We start from the raw sequence: 17684 nt of genomic DNA, 5'->3' as shown, positions 1-17684 counted from the left end.
GACCAGGTACTATAACTCAGTATGTCAAGAGAGACCAGGTACTATAACTCAATATGTCAAGAGAGACCAGGTACTGTAGCTCAATATGTCAAGAGAGACCAGGTACTATAACTCAATATGTCAAGAGAGACCAGGTACTGTAACTCAATATGTCAAGAGAGACCAGGTACTGTAGCGCAATATGTCAAGAGAGACCAGATACTATAACTCAATATGTCACTAGTAACCAGATACTATAACTCAATATGTCACTAGTAACCAGATACTATAACTCAATATGTCAAGAGAGACCAGGTACTGTAGCTCAATATGTCACGAGAGACCAGGTACTATAACTCAAAATGTCAAGAGAGACCAGGTACTGTAACTCAATATGTCAAGAGAGACCAGGTACTGTAGCTCAATATGTCAAGAGAGACCAGGTACTATAACTCTATGTCAAGAGAGACCAGGTACTGTAGCAAATGGCATGCAGACATATCTTGTAAACGTCTAGTTTACCACAGATGATTCATTCATAATGTTAGCCTTATCTTTCTGGCAGGTAACCAGTTACAGGTGTGTCTGCTTGCAATGTGTTTTATTACCCAACTCCAAAAAGGATAGCCCTCCTTACACCATAGGGTTTACTCTATAGATACAGTCACAATTTCCTTGTTCTATTATGGTCTAACAAGGCACAGCTCAATTCCGTTTAATCCACTTTATTTATCTCCAGGGGGTAGATATTAGTGTGCAGATCACGTTCAGTAACATGATACATCACCAACTTTCCTAACCATGAGCTGAATGTTAGTTTAGCCTGTTGAAATGTGGCACTTTAGTTATGCAGGGCCTCTGTGTATTTAAATGGCTAAGTGGTCATCTTGTTTGGACATGTTTGAATCAGTAACAGGAGAGGAGCTAGCGATGTCAGACCGGCCGGTGTCTGTTGGACTGGACTGACACTTGGGGAAAAGATGTTGGGGAAGAAAGAGGCGAGGTTAGTACAGGTGCATCAAAGCTGGGACCGAGAGACTGAAAAACAGATTCCATCTCAAGGCCATCAGACTGTTAAATAGCCATCACTAGCCGGCTACCACCCAGTTACTCAACCCTGCAGCTTAGAGGCTGCTGCCCTAGACATGGAATCACTGGTCACTTTATTTATTTTATTTCACCTTTATTTAACCAGGTAGGCCAGTTGAGAACAAGTTCTCATTTACAATTGCGACCTGGTCAAGATAAAGCAAAGCAGTGCGACACAAACAACAACACAGAGTTACACATGGAATAAACAAACGTAAGACAATAACACAATACAAAAAAATCTATATACAGTGTGTGTGTAATAATGGAAAACTAGTCACTGAATAATGTTTACATACTGCTTTACTAATTTCATATGTATATACTGTATTCTATTGTACTGTATTTTAGTCAATGCCACTCTGACATTGCTCATCCTAATATTTATATATTTCTTAATGCCATTCTTTAACTTTTATATTGTTGTGAAATGTTAGATACTACTGCACTGTTGGAGCTAGGAACACAAGCATTTCATTACACCCGCAATAACATCTGTTAAATATGTGCATGTGATCAATAACATTTTATTTTATTTTGTTTGAGAGAGATGGGTGGGGGAAGGGGGAGAGAGAGAAACCAAGAGAAAGGGAGAGAGAGAGAAGCTGTCTCTCTCAGAGGACCAAGGCTAAACCCCACATCAGCACTGCTCTGACTCACTGCTCTGGATCTTCCATATTCCCTTTGAGCCAGGATCAGGGGTCAATTGGCTGCTCAGTCCACTGACTGTTTTTACTGGCTACTGATCTGGGCTGTCTGCTGGAGAAAGACCTCCTCAATAATAGGCCTGTAAACCTTTAAACATCGTTACACATAATGGAGGGAGGAAGGTGAGGGTGGGGTCTGTGTGTTTACTCCTTATTGCATCCCTCTCCAGCCTTCAGACCAGCATTCAGGCCAGGGTGTAATACTATATATTATTCTGTCTGTCTTTCTTCCCGTCAGTAGTACTGAATGAGACCAGTGCTTGTTTTCAGAAGTCAGTTCTCCATTGCTGTTATTGAACTCTTTCTCTTTTGACCACCACCTTCTGTCATAACTCAAGGCTGTGTCCCAAATGGCACCCTATTCTCTGTATAGTGTACTAATTTTGACCAGAACCCTATGGTCCCTGGACAAAGTAGTAGACTATACTGGTATAGGGGTGCCATTTGGGACGGAGCCCTACTCTGGCACCCAGTGATGAGGGTCTGGATACACATTACAGTTATTACTAGCAGGCATGAATCACTGCCCAGGATCACTGTTACAGTGAATCAATTGGATCCAGAGAGAGAGAGTTTCACCCCAGCTGGCATGGAGAAGCAGCTGGAGGGAAATGCATGGGATTGAGAGTGTACGGTGGAGAGTGCACGAGAGAGAGAGTGCGCGAGAGAGAGTGCGCGAGAGAGAGTGCTTGCGAGAGAGAGTGCGCGAGAGAAAGAGCGAGAGAGACAGAGAGAGAGAGCGTGCGAGAGAGCTCTCCCAGCCAATAACGTGGCTGCAGAGCCAGCTGGGTGGTTACAGTGAAACACGAAGAGGAAGTAAACACTTAGCACCAGAGAACGCTCATACTGAAAGTTCATCAGAATACTGTGGACTGTATAGGCAAATCACTATCCTCCAGAATCCCCTCCTTAAGTTACACACATTTGCTTGGAAGAAGATAGTTTGCTGACTGTAATACTTTGGCTCATAGTCCCATACAGGAACTACACTCAGAAAGCCTCATAAACAAATGTTGCTAGTTAAAACCCCTGTCACAATACACTTGGATAGCAGGAGGGGTGAAGTCAGGCGCAGGAGACTGAAGTCCGTTAAACGTATGTTTAATAATCAAAATAGAAAAATGCCGCAACAAGGCAGGGTGCACAACAATAAGGAGGAGGACAACTCCAAAGATCCAAAAAGACGGGGCACAGCCCGGCAACCCTAATGGCTAAAATTTGTATTTATTTAATTTTTTTATTTCACCTTTATTTAACCAGGTAGGCAAGTTGAGAACAAGTTCTCATTTACAATTGCGACCTGGCCAAGATAAAGCAAAGCAGTTCGACAACATCACAGTTACACATGGAGTAAAACAAACATACAGTCAATAATACAGTAGACTTATTTTTCTATGTACAATGTGAGCAAATGAGGTGAGATAAGGGAGGTAAAGGCAAAAAAAAGTCCATGGTGGCAAAGTAAATACAATATAGCAAGTAAAACACTGGAATGGTAGATTTGTAGTAGAAGAAAGTGCAAAGTAGAAATAGAGTTAATGGGGTGCGAAGGAGCAAAATAAAAATAAATAAAATAAATACAGTAGGGGAAGAGGTAGTTGTTTGGGCTAAATTATAGATGGGCTATGTACAGGTGCAGTGATCTGTGAGCTGCTCTGACAGCTGGTGCTTAAAGCTAGTGAGGGAGATAAGTGTTTCCAGTTTCAGAGATTTTTGTAGTTTGTTCCAGTCATTGGCAGCAGAGAACTGTAAAGAGAGAAAATAACGCAGCGTAACTGGGAAACATACAAAATATTCCCGGCTATCACAAAAGACATGACAATCAACAATCCCGCACAAATCCCCAAACGAAACAGACAAACTAAATACCCCACTAATTGACTAACACAAAACAGGTGCAGACCTAAACAGACATAACCAAACGACACAGAAACATAGATCGGTGGTAGCTGGTAGGCCGGCGACGACGACCGCCGAGCACCGCCCGACCGAGGAGAGGCGCCACCTTCTGTGGACGTTGTGACAACCCCCTGCTTCACTTCCTTTTTATACAGTAGTTTAGTTTGTTGACTCTAATAGTTTGTTGAATATGATGATTTATTTACAGGCTCATACTAAAACGACATCATTTAGGGCATTCAAACTCAACTCTGGACCTGGAAGCCAGTTCCACAGCACTTTTTCATTGTTCCCCTCTAACCATGTAGTGATTTAGACCTGGGACACCAGGTGTGTGGAATGAATTATCAGGTAGAACTGAAAACCATCAGGCCCCGCACCTCGTAGGGTGAGAGTTAAATAGCCCTGATATAGGGGATGGAGCACACAAGCACATCCCTCATTGCATTTCCACTTCCTTTTCGAGGTTGTGGACTGGAACAGTTTGATATGATTGTTTGATCACAGCCCCATAACAGAAGTAGACTGAAATAGAGCACAGTGGAGTGATCGTGTGGACCCCATATCCATATCTCCATTATTCCCATCAACAACACCATCATTGTATCACTTCCCTTTTTAAAGTTTGTGGGTGTGATAGTGTGCTGTTGAAGGGGATAGTGTGCTGTTGAAGTGGATAATGTGCTGTTGAAGGGGATAGTGTGCTGTTGAAGGGGATAGTGTGCTCTTGAAGGGGATAGTGTGCTGTTGAAGGGGATAGTGTGTTGTTGAAGGGGATAGTGTGTTGTTGAAGGGGATAGTGTGTTGTTGAAGGGGATAGTGTGTTGTTGAAGGGGATAGTGTGTTGTTGAAGGGGATAGTGTGTTGTTGAAGGGGATAGTGTGTTGTTGAAGGGGATAGTGTGTTGTTGAAGGGGATAGTGTGTTGTTGAAGGGGATAGTGTGCTATTGAAGGGGATAGTGTGCTATTGAAGGTGATAGTGTGCTATGGAAGGGGATAGTGTGCTATGGAAGGGGATAGTGTGCTATGGAAGGGGATGGTGTGCTATGGAAGGGGATAGTGTGCTATGGAAGGGGATAGTGTGCTATGGAAGGGGATGGTGTGCTATGGAAGGGGATAGTGTGCTATGGAAGGGGATGGTGTGCTATGGAAGGGGATAGTGTGCTATGGAAGGGCATAGTGTGCAATGGAAGGGGATGGTGTGCTATGGAAGGGGATGGTGTGCTATGGAAGGGGATGGTGTGCTATGGAAGGGGATGGTGTGCTATGGAAGGTGATAGTGTGGTATGGAAGGTGATAGTGTGGTATGGAAGGTGATAGTGTGGTATGGAAGGTGATAGTGTGGTATGGAAGGTGATAGTGTGGTATGGAAGGGGATAGTGTGCAATGGAAGGGGATAGTGTGCTATGGAAGGGGATAGTGGGTGTGATAGTTTGCTGTAAATGTAATACATCAGTCTTCTGCTTTGCATTGATAGGGTCCTTGTATTAATTGTTTACTGATCATAACACCCATAGAGAGCAATATATCCCTTCTCAAATTCCCATAGATTCATCTGTTCTTCATACGCATATCTCTAACCTGTCTTGCATAAATATTAAGAAAATCTAATGTGGCCTAGTTCTGCTCCCTGCAGAGAGCACTATCTGTATCAATCCTGCTGGCTCTTCCTCAGCAGCCATCCATGTGTCTGTCAGCTGACTGTTAAGACACATCATGTAGGGATGTGAATAACCATTACCAGACGGCAACCAGGAGGAACCAGCCAGTCAAAACAGCTTCTTCCACTCAATCATTTCACAGAACTAGGTCTATAACCATTATGCAATGGACATACAGTATATCTATTGGAACGAAACAGAAATGCAAAACATTGGTAAAACAGCGGTATAGATCAGGGTTGTCAGGAGGGTAGCTCTCCAGGAACAGGGTTGGATAAAACCTACAGGAGGGTAGCTCTCCAGGAACAGGGTTGGAGTTAAAACCTACAGGAGGGTAGCTCTCCAGGAACAGGGTTGGAGTTAAAACCTACAGGAGGGTAGCTCTCCAGGAACAGGGTTGGATAAAACCTACAGGAGGGTAGCTCTCCAGGAACAAGGTTGGAGTAAAAACCTACAGGAGGGTAGCTCTCCAGGAACAGGGTTGGATGAAACCTACAGGAGGGTAGCTCTCCAGGAACAGGGTTGGATAAAACCTACAGGAGTGTAGCTCTCCAGGAACAGGGTTGGATAAAACCTACAGGAGTGTAGCTCTCCAGGAACAGGGTTGGTGTTAAAACCTACAGGAGGGTAGATCTCCAGGAACAGGGTTGGATAAAACCTACAGGAGGGTAGCTCTCCAGGAACAGGGTTGGATAAAACCTACAGGAATGTAGCTCTCCAGGAACAGGGTTGGATAAAACCTACAGGAGGGTAGCTCTCCAGGAACAGGGTTGGTGTTAAAACCTACAGGAGGGTAGCTCTCCAGGAACAGGGTTGGAGTTAAAACCTACAGGAGGGTAGCTCTCCAGGAACAGGGTTGGAGTTAAAACCTACAGGAGGGTAGGTCTCCAGGAACAGGGTTGGATAAAACCTACAGGAGGGTAGCTCTCCAGGAACAAGGTTGGAGTAAAAACCTACAGGAGGGTAGCTCTCCAGGAACAGGGTTGGATGAAACCTACAGGAGGGTAGCTCTCCAGGAACAGGGTTGGATAAAACCTACAGGAATGTAGCTCTCCAGGAACAGGGTTGGATAAAACCTACAGGAATGTAGCTCTCCAGGAACAGGGTTGGATAAAACCTACAGGAGGGTAGCTCTCCAGGAACAGGGTTGGATAAAACCTACAGGAGGGTAGCTCTCCAGGAACAGGGTTGGATAAAACCTACAGGAGGGTAGCTCTCCAGGAACAGGGTTGGTGTTAAAACCTACAGGAGGGTAGCTCTCCAGGAACAGGGTTGGTGTTAAAACCTACAGGAGGGTAGCTCTCCAGGAACATTGTTGGATAAAACCTACAGGAGGGTAGCTCTCCAGGAACAGGGTTGGATAAAACCTACAGGAGGGTAGCTCTCCAGGAACAGGGTTGGTGTTAAAACCTACAGGAGGGTAGCTCTCCAGGAACAGGGTTGGAGAGCACTGATATAGAGAGAGACTATATTGCGGTACCATTCTATTATGTGTTTGTGACGATGTGTGTGAGTGTGTGTGTGCTTGTGTTCATTTGTGTTTCTTCTGACCTAGTTTCTTCTGATGATCATGAGTGTGAATGTGTGATTGCAGATTGAAAGGCGCATGGAGCTGGTCCGCCTGGTGTCCCACAACGCACACAAGAAACTGGTCACCTGTCTACAGGGTCACATCGGAACAGAGGCAGAAAAGAGACACGTAAGGACAATCTCCTTCTCTACCTCCTTCTCATCCTTTATTTTCACACCTTCTCACCCTCTCCTCTTCTATCACTCCTTCTCATCCTCTATTATCACACCTTCTCACCCTCTCCTCTTCTGTCTCTCCTTCTCTACCTCCTTCTCATCCTCTATTATCACACCTTCTCACCCTCTCCTCTTCTATCTCTCCTCTACCTCCTTCTCATCCTCTATTATCACACCTTCTCACCCTCTCCTCTTCCATCTTTCCTTCTCATCCTCTATTATCACACCTTCTCACCCTCTCCTCTTCTATCTCTCCTTCTCACCCTCTATTATCACACCTTCTCACCCTCTCCTCTTCTATCTCTCCTTCTCTACCTCTCCTTCTCATCCTCTATTATCGCACCTTCTCACCCTCTCCTCTTCTATCTCTCCTTCTCTACCTCCTTCTCATCCTCTATTATCACACCTTCTCACCCTCTCCTCTTCTATCTCTCCTTCTCACCCTCTATTATCACACCTTCTCACCCTCTCCTCTTCTATCTCTCCTTCTCTACCTCTCCTTCTCATCCTCTATTATCGCACCTTCTCACCCTCTCCTCTTCTCTCTCCTTCTCTACCTCCTTCTCATCCTCTATTATCACACCTTCTCACCCTCTCCTCTTCTATCTCTCCTTCTCTACCTCTCCTTCTCACCCTCTATTATCACACCTTCTCACCCTCTCCTCTTCTATCTCTCCTTCTCTACCGCTCCTTCTCATCCTCTATTATCACACCTTCTCACCCTCTCCTCTTCTCTCTCCTTCTCTACCTCTCCTTCTCACCCTTTCCTCTTCTATCTCTCCTTCTCTACCTCTCCTTCTCACCCTCTATTATCACACCTTCTCACCCTCTCCTCTTCTATCTCTCCTTCTCTACCTCTCCTTCTCACCCTCTATTATCGCACCTTCTCACACTCTCCTCTTCTATCTCTCCTTCTCTACCTCTCCTTCTGACCCTCTCCTCTTCTATCTCTCCTTCTCACCCTCTCCTCTTCTCACTTATTTTCTACCTCTCCTTCTCATCCTCTCCTTCTATCTCTCCTTCTCTACTTCTCCTTCTCATCCTCTCCTCTTCTCTCTCCTTCTCTATCTCTCCTTCTCATCCTCTCCTCTTCTATCTCTCCTTCTCTATCTCTCCTTCTCACCCTCTCCTCTTCTCACTTCTTTTCTACCTCTCCTTCTCATCCTCTCCTCTTCTATCTCTCCTTCTCTACTTCTCCTTCTCATCCTCTCCTCTTCTATCTCTCCTTCTCTATCTCTCCTTCTCACCCTCTACTCTTATATCTCTCCTTCTTTACCTATCCTCTTGTATCTCTCCTTCTCAGGGAGATGTGTTGTGAACAGCTCTTACCTCTAACTCAGACATCCACATTAACCACATACTAATGTCAATGAAAGATGTGCAATTACTGTCATTTTGAGTTATTTCAAGGTAGGTTTTAAGCACTAGAGAAAGGAACCCGAGACTGAGACAAGTTATCCATGATCTCAATGTTCTCTCTCCTCTGCAATCACTACACAGCATCTCTCAGTAAATAACAGAGGATAGACTCAGTGGATAGACATGTGGAGTAGGCCTCTCCAAACCCTCCACTATCTTTCCAATCTACTGTTAGCCAGACCCGCCCCAGTGTTGCAACATTACTGATATGACTGGCAATTCACTGTCATTACTTTCACTCCAGAATTGTATGCTTATCTCGTGTTCGAAACATGGACCTTTATGATTCCGAATAGACTTGCCCAGAACTGGCTGAGAGTTTGTGTTTTGAGGGGTGGACACTTCGCTAGTCTCATTAGTATATTTTCTAACACGTGTCCCCCCCAGAACTTAATAGAGCATCTGACGCATAATACAACATTTTAGTTCTGGTTGTCCGAGATGAAAGATGATACAGGAACATGTCTTGTGTTGAGCAATTTAACTACAAACCCCATGATGCCTTGTGTTTCCTGCCGCAGAAAAAGCTCCCTCTGACAGCGCTGTCCCAGGCCATGCAGGATGGAGGAAGCCAGCTGGGGGAGGAGTCACTGATTGGGTGAGTGTGGAGCAGTGACAGCAGACATATATGGGGCCGGTTTCCCAGGTACAGTGGAGATTCTCCATGCTTCTGAGTCCAAGACCAGGCTACATCTGTGTTTTGAAACCAGACTATGATATGTGGTTTGAACATGGTTTCTACATGTTCAACATGCAGATTCAGAAAGATTCAGTTGAGAAAGTTAGTCCATAAGCACAGAACATGATCAGATCCCAGGACTAAGCTAGTGAGAGTTATACAGGGATGGATATGGTTGTTTAAAAGGCCCCAAATGTGTTTGTGGTATTCCTACAATATCTATTACTCTCAGCTTTAGGATTGATAATGCAGTGGTAACGGTCTCTCTCTCTCTCTCTCTCTCTCTCTCTCTCCTCTTTCTCTCTGTTTATCTGTGTATATGTGTGTCTTTACGCGTGTGTGTCTTTACACGTGTGTGTCTTTACGCGTGTGTGTGTGTGTGTGGCAGTAAGATGATGGATGTGTGTGGGGAGGCAGAGGGCAGACTAGCGTCTGAGCTGATGCAACACGAGGTCCAGCTAGAGAGAGACATCCTGGAACCTCTCAACCAGCTAGCAGAGGTGACCACCAACACTCTCCATATCTTACCCTGGCATTGATAACACTGAGCATGCCAATGGTCATACTAATGATAATGACACCATTTGTGATCACTCCTATACCTACATTTAACATTTAACCTACCCAGGTGGACATTCCCAACATCCTGAGACAGAGGAAACAGCTGGCTAAGCTAGTCCTAGACTATGACTCAGCCAGAGCCAGGTACTGTACTAGAACCCCAGAGCCAGGTACTGTACTAGAACCCCAGAGCCAGTTACTGGACTAGAACCCCAGAGCCAGTTACTGGACTAGAACCCCAGAGCCAGGTACTGGACTAGAACCCCAGAGCCAGGTACTGGACTAGAACCCCAGAGCCAGTTACTGCACTAGAACCCCAGAGCCAGGTACTGCACTAGAACCCCAGAGCCAGTTACTGGACTAGAACCCCAGAGCCAGGTACTGGACTAGAACCCCAGAGCCAGGTACTGGACTAGAACCCCAGAGCCAGTTACTGGACTAGAACCCCAGAGCCAGGTACTGCACTAGAACCCCAGAGCCAGGTACTGCACTAGAACCCCAGAGCCAGGTACTGGACTAGAACCCCAGAGCCAGTTACTGGACTAGAACCCCAGAGCCAGTTACTGGACTAGAACCCCAGAGCCAGGTACTGGACTAGAACCCCAGAGCCAGGTACTGGACTAGAACCCCAGAGCCAGTTACTGGACTAGAACCCCAGAGCCAGTTACTGGACTAGAACCCCAGAGCCAGGTACTGGACCAGAACCCCAGAGCCAGGTACTGGACCAGAACCCCAGAGCCAGGTACTGGACCAGAACCCCAGAGCCAGGTACTGGACTAGAACCCCAAAATCAGGTACTCAACTAGAACCCCAGAGCCAGCTACTGGACTAGAACCCCAAAAATAAAGCTATGCCAAATAAAAAAATATATTTTGCAAAAGTTGTATGTGTATTTCTCAAGTAAAGATCTGTGTTCACACATAGATGAGACAAAGTTCCACATCTCCATTATATTTTCTTTTTGTTCCAGGTGGTTGCAGGCAAGCAAGTCTATTCACTTTTCCACAAACTACCAGGCCACTGTCGCCAAGGTTGAGACTCTCAAAGACGAGATGGACGAGGCCCTGAACAAAGTGGAGATGTGTAAGGTACTGTAGATAGTATTCATTCAAGTCTAGTTATAATTTTTCAATGAAAAGGAACTGGTCACTCGCTAGCAAAATACATACTGTAGTAACAAGACTCTGGAGAAAAGCTGTTGTTTTATAGATTGATTTGGGATAAAAACAGAACAGACGTTTTTTACAGATTGATTCGCCATATCAAGTGTCTCCACTGAAATCATGTCAACATGCATTTACTTTCATAGTGTATTGAACTGATATCATTTATAATATGTGCACCAAATGTGCACATACAGCAGAGGATGTAATGGTGGGCAAAGTGGTAGAATTAGGTTTCCAGGGAATTCTGCAGGTTTCCAGCACTATGAAAAAACTCTCAGTATAAAGGAAAGTCTAGGGACAGCACAGGGCAGCATGAGAGCACACACTCCTGGTATTCCTAGATGACCTTGGAAAATTGGGAATACCTTCCTGCTCTAATGACTGGAGGTAAAGTTGAAAAGATGGCGTCATTCCAGCTAAGGCTTCTTAATCATGACAGGATCATATCTGATGACCTGGCTGAACAGAGGGTTATTGTGACAGGGGTATGAACAGAGGGTTATTGTGACAGGGGTATGAACAGAGGGTTATTGTGACAGGGGTATGAACAGAAGGTTATTGTGACAGGGGTATGAACAGAGGGTTATTGTGACAGGGGTATGAACAGAGGGTTATTGTGACAGGGGTATGAACAGAGGGTTATTGTGACAGGGGTATGAACAGAGGGTTATTGTGACAGGGGTATGAACAGAGGGTTATTGTGACAGGGGTATGAACAGAGGGTTATTGTGACAGGGGTATGAACAGAGGGTTATTGTGACAGGGGTATGAACAGAGGGTTATTGTGACAGGGGTATGAACAGAGGGTTATTGTGACAGGGGTATGAACAGAAGGTTATTGTGACAGGGGTATGAACAGAAAGTTATTGTGACGGGTATGAACAGAGGGTTATTGTGACAGGGGTATGAACAGAAAGTTATTGTGACAGGGGTATGAACAGAAAGTTATTGTGACAGGGGTATGAACAGAAGGTTATTGTCACAGGGGTATGAACAGAAAGTTATTGTGACAGGGGTATGAACAGAAAGTTATTGTGACAGGCGTATGAACAGAAGGTTATTGTGACAGGGGTATGGACAGAGGGTTATTGTGACAGGGGTATGGACAGAAAGTTATTGTGACAGGGGTATGAACAGAAAGTTATTGTGACAGGGGTATGAACAGAAAGTTATTGTGACAGGGGTATGAACAGAAAGTTATTGTGACAGGGGTATGGACAGAGGGTTATTGTGACAGGGGTATGAACAGAGGGTTATTGTGACAGGGGTATGAACAGAGGGTTATTGTGACAGGGGTATGAACAGAGGGTTATTGTGACAGGGGTATGAACAGAGGGTTATTGTGACAGGGGTATGAACAGAAGGTTATTGTGACAGGGGTATGAACAGAGGGTTATTGTGACAGGGGTATGAACAGAGGGTTATTGTGACAGGGGTATGAACAGAGGGTTATTGTGACAGGGGTATGAACAGAGGGTTATTGTGACAGGGGTATGAACAGAGGGTTATTGTGACAGGGGTATGAACAGAGGGTTATTGTGACAGGGGTATGAACAGAGGGTTATTGTGACAGGGGTATGAACAGAAGGTTATTGTGACAGGGGTATGAACAGAAAGTTATTGTGACAGGGGTATGAACAGAGGGTTATTGTGACAGGGGTATGAACAGAAAGTTATTGTGACAGGGGTATGAACAGAAAGTTATTGTGACAGGGGTATGGACAGAGGGTTATTGTGACAGGGGTATGGACAGAAAGTTATTGTGACAGGGGTATGAACAGAAAGTTATTGTGACAGGGGTATGAACAGAAAGTTATTGTGACAGGGGTATGAACAGAAAGTTATTGTGACAGGGGTATGGACAGAGGGTTATTGTGACAGGGGTATGAACAGAGGGTTATTGTGACAGGGGTATGAACAGAAAGTTATTGTGACAGGGGTATGAACTGAGGGTTATTGTGACAGGGGTATGAACAGAGGGTTATTGTGACGGGTATGAACAGAAAGTTATTGTGACAGGGGTAAGAACAGAAAGTTATTGTGACAGGGGTATGAACAGAAAGTTATTGTGACAACGGTATGAACAGAGGGTTATACTGACATAGGTATGAACAGAGCCTGACATACATGTTATTAGGGCTATGTTATTAAAGGGTCATGACTGTGCTGTCAGTTACCTATACATGCTATTCACATTGTCAGGTTCAATGTTCTGATTCAATGATCCAGAGGGATACCAAAGAAAGCAGGCTAGATGTATTAACCACAATGGGTGTTGCAGCTTCAAGACAAGATACAACGTCACAAGCACATATATCTATAACCTCCGACTAGGCCCCCTTTCCCAAACAGACCCCCCCTTCTGTGTCTAGGATGAACAATCAATCTCTGTGGTGTAGACCCAATCAAAAGTGGGTCTACACCACATTTGGAGGGACAAAATGCTGATGTTTACATGGTCCTTCCTCAGGACCAGTTGTCTGCTGACATGTATAACTTCTCCTCCAAGGAGGGAGACTACGCCCGCTACTATGTTATTGTGAGTATTCTTCATCCTGACTATCATAACATCATCATTTCCTTCAGATCACATTTTACCCACATTAGCTCATCATTTGAAATGTTACATTAACAGTAGGGTAGTATTGGATTGAATAACTTTCTTGCCCTCAGGGAATTTAAGGTGTGGCATTTGGAATAAATGGAATATGTGATACAACATAAATGTGTGTGATGTCATGTGAATGTGTGTGATGTCATGTGAATGTGTGTGATGCCATGTGAATGTGTGTGATGCCATGTGAATGTGTGTGATGCCATGTGAATGTGTGTGATGCCATGTGAATGTGTGTGATGCCATGTGAATGTGTGTGATGCCATGTGAATGTGTGTGATGCCATGTGAATGTGTGTGATGTCATGTGAATGTGTGTGATGTCATGTGAATGTGTGTGATGTCATGTGAATGTGTGTGATGTCATGTGAATGTGTGTGATGCCATGTGAATGTGTGTGATGCCATGTGAATGTGTGTGATGCCATGTGAATGTGTGTGATGCCATGTGAATGTGTGTGATGCCATGTGAATGTGTGTGATGCCATGTGAATGTGGGTGATGCCATGTGAATGTGGGTGATGTCATGTGAATGTGTGTGATGTCATGTGAATGTGTGTGATGCCATGTGAATGTGTGTGATGCCATGTGAATGTGTGTGATGCCACGTGAATGTGTGTGATGCCACGTGAATGTGTGTGATGCCACGTGAATGTGTGTGATGCCACGTGAATGTGTGTGATGCCATGTGAATGTGTATCAGTTGGTAGAGGCCCAGGCTGACTACCACAGGAGGTCTCTGGCTGCTCTGGAAGGAGTCCTGCCGACCATACAGGCACAGAACGGTAAAGGAAACCTTAATGAATCAAAACCTGTTAACAATTTTCTTGATAAAATACAAAACATTAATGTTCTTCCCCTGCAAGAATAAATTCAGCTGAATGTTGATTCAAAATGCTTTCTCACTTCATGCAGTGAATGTTCTGACTGCATCACCTTGGTCAGATATGTTTTACCTCTAACCAGTAGTCTCTTTCATTTCAAAGCCAGTATTCACAAAGCACAGCCAACTTTTCATGTCATGTTAAGTAGGATACCGAGTCTGATAAAGGTTTGTTATAAAAAGAGAAAATCTCAAGTGACTTAACTGCGTCGGTTTGTTAAGTCTTGGCTCTTCATTGCCTTAGCAGTAAAACAAAGCGGTGCTAATGAGCAGTTTTTCTCTGACTTAATGAAATAGGAATTAGATTGAATCAGGTTAAATTAGATTTCAGTGAAAATGGCTCTATTGTCTTAAAAACATCTACAGTCACATCTGGACCCGTATTCCCCTGTCCGTATAAAGCTGATTCATTATGAACTGAAAGGTTAAACTGATCCTAGATCAGCAGTCCTTCTCTGAGCGCTTTTTGAATAGAGGCCCTGGTCGAACTCTGGAAAATATTTATTAATGACATGTGCTAAGATGCAGTTGGTTAATCTGTTAGTCGTGCTCTAAAATGACAGGAATAACCTAGCAGTGAGAACAGAATCTTTGTTTCCTCACATACGGTTCATGATAATGAAACTGACCTACGCTGGCGGCCATGTTGTGCCCTGTGTACAGACTCATGGATGGAGAAGCCTGCGTACGGCACGGCTCTGGAAGAGCACCTGAAGAGGAGTAACCGTGAGATCGCCCTGCCCTTAGAGGCCTGTGTCATGATGCTGCTGGAGACTGGCATGAAGGAGGAGGTAACCATCACCATGACGATGACGACGATGATGATGAGGAAAATAATGGACTAGCGCAGGGATCATCAACTAGATTTTTTTCTTGAGTGGATGGTCAGGGGGCCAGAATATAATTACAAATCATTTGTAGATGGCAAATTGACCGCAAGAAGCCCATACAGATATAATATTGGACTAAAACATAATCATTTCAAACCTTGCTTACATTTATATAGGATCAATTGCAGTATATCTCTCCATTATGTGTGGGAATACTTTGGAACCGATTTCCAAAATGAAAAGCACTTGGAGCTGATTTGCTGGTGTTTTTACAGTTTTACAAATTCAAATCATTTGGACCGCGGGCCGCCAGTTGGGTAACCCTGGGCTAGCGTTTTTATAGTGCTTCTCACTAGGTCTCAATGCACTGCTAGTTATTGAGGGTAAGTCACCCTATCCATATCTAATGTGTAGCAAAATACCCACTCCTTTATGATCAAAACCAACATGTTACAGACAGAAGACTAGGCAATTGCCATTTCACACACATGCTGAGTAAGAGCCTTTGGTCCGGTACTGATGACATCTGTGGTCTGGTTCTTTGGTTGGTTAACCAGCCTCGTGCCTTGGAGGGAAGTTTTCAACTGTAACGCTTTCATTTCTTTTCTTCTTATACAGACATTCAGAACTGTTGTTGCCAATATATTTCGCTCAACCTCAAAGACTCGTATCTCTAGATGTGATATGATGGTATCTATTTTCTCCCTCCTTCCTTGTCTCAGTCATACCCAAACCAGACGGCCTTCTCTAATATTAGAACAGAAAGTAGACATCCATTTCCCCCTCAAAGAGCTTCTCAATTCAATGCAAATTGGCATTTTTCCTCATTTATATTTGTATCTAACCGTGGTTAGTTTGTTGAACCAGTTCTAATTTGCTATGAAGAAAAAAACATTTGTAAACTTTAAGACTTTAAAACTGTATCTCTCTCTTCTCAGGGTCTGTTCCGAATCGCTGCTGGGGCCTCCAAACTAAAGAAGCTGAAGGCAGCGCTGGACTGTTCCACCTCCCAGTTAGAGGAGTTTTACTCTGACCCCCATGCTGTAGCTGGTATGACCCATTTCCCTTACATATCTCATTAAAGTTGTTTTCGTTCCCCTTTACTCTCAATAGTCTATGCAGGGGTTGAATTTGGGGGTGCAGAGTGGAAGACAATACAATCTGCAATCTTTGGATTTGAGACTGTATTCAGTCCAGTGGGAATGGTGTATATTTGAGTTAAAAATGATCATGTATCCTGCCATGCCCTCCGACGAACCATCAAACAGGCAAAGCGCCAACACAGGGCTAAGATTGAATCGTACTACACAGGCTCCGACACTCGTCTTATGTGGCAGGGCTTGCAAACTATTACAGACTACAAAGGGAAGCACAGCCGCTAGCTGCCCAGTGACACGAGCAACCCAGACGAGCAAAATCACTTCTATGCTCGCTTTGAGGCAAGCAATACTGAGGCATGCATGAGAGCATCAGCTGTTCCGGACGACTGTGTGATCACGCTCTCCGTAGCTGACGTGAGTAAGACCTTTAAACAGGTCATCATTCACAAGGCCGCGGGGCCAGACGGATTACCAGGACGTGTGCTCCGGGCATGTGCTGACCAACTGGCAGGTGTCTTCACTGACATTTTCAACATGTCCCTGATTGAGTCTATAATACCAACATGTTTCAAGCAGACCACCATAGTTCCTGTGCCCAAGAACACTAAGGCAACCTGCCTAAATGACTACAGATCCGTAGCACTCAAGTCCGTAGCCATGAAGTGCTTTGAAAGGCTGGTAATGGCTCACATCAACATCATTATCCCAGAAACCCTAGACCCACTCCAATTTGCATACTGCCCAAACAGATCCACAGATGATGCAATCTCTATTGCACTCCACACTGCCCTTTCCCACCTGGACAAAAGGAACACCTACTTCAGAATGCTATTCATTGGCTACAGCTCAGGATTCAACACCATAGTACCCTCAAAGCTCATCACTGAGCTAAGGATCCTGGGACTAAACACCTCCTTCTGCAACTGGATCCTGAACTTCCTGACGGGCCGCCCCCAGGTGGTGAGTGTACGTATCAACACATCTGCCATGCTGATCCTCAACACTGGAGTCCCTCAGGGGTGCGTGCTCAGTCCCCTCCTGTACTCCCTGTTCACCCACGACTGTGTGGCCAGGTACAACTCCAACACCATCATTAAGTTTGCAGACAACACAACAGTGGTAGGCCTGAACACTGACAACGACGAGACAGCCAAGTAGGGAGGAGGTTAGAGACCTGGCTGGGTGGTGCCAGAATAACAACCTATCCCTCAACATAACCAAGACTAAGGAGATGATTGTGGACTACAGGAAAAGGAGGACTGAGCACGCCCCCATTCTCATCGACGGGGCTGTAGTGGAGCAGGTTGAGAGCTTCAAGTTCCTTGGTGTCCACATCACCAACAAACTAGAGTG

The 17684-nt window shown here is 44.7% G+C and overlaps 1 protein-coding gene across 5 annotated transcripts in view; it reads left to right on the top strand.

Annotated features, from left to right (window-relative positions):
* Positions 1–17684, top strand: part of LOC106606653 (rho GTPase-activating protein 17) — a 63622-nt gene that overhangs the window by 35977 nt on the left and 9961 nt on the right. For all 5 annotated transcript variants that reach the window (XM_045719979.2, XM_045719980.2, XM_045719983.2 and 2 more), the window contains 9 exons: positions 6930–7034; positions 9022–9098; positions 9568–9679; positions 9808–9884; positions 10711–10828; positions 13377–13445; positions 14222–14303; positions 15065–15192; positions 16170–16281. In XM_045719979.2, coding sequence (XP_045575935.1) covers positions 6930–7034; positions 9022–9098; positions 9568–9679; positions 9808–9884; positions 10711–10828; positions 13377–13445; positions 14222–14303; positions 15065–15192; positions 16170–16281 — 880 coding nt within the window. The remainder of the gene's footprint in view (positions 1–6929; positions 7035–9021; positions 9099–9567; positions 9680–9807; positions 9885–10710; positions 10829–13376; positions 13446–14221; positions 14304–15064; positions 15193–16169; positions 16282–17684) is intronic.

The sequence above is a fragment of the Salmo salar genome, chromosome 06 (assembly GCF_965601325.2).
Source record: "Salmo salar chromosome 06, fSalSal1, whole genome shotgun sequence".
Taxonomy (NCBI): Eukaryota; Metazoa; Chordata; class Actinopteri; order Salmoniformes; family Salmonidae; genus Salmo; species Salmo salar.
Note: the sequence above shows the minus strand (reverse complement) of the source record. Positions and strands in the feature narration are given on the sequence as shown.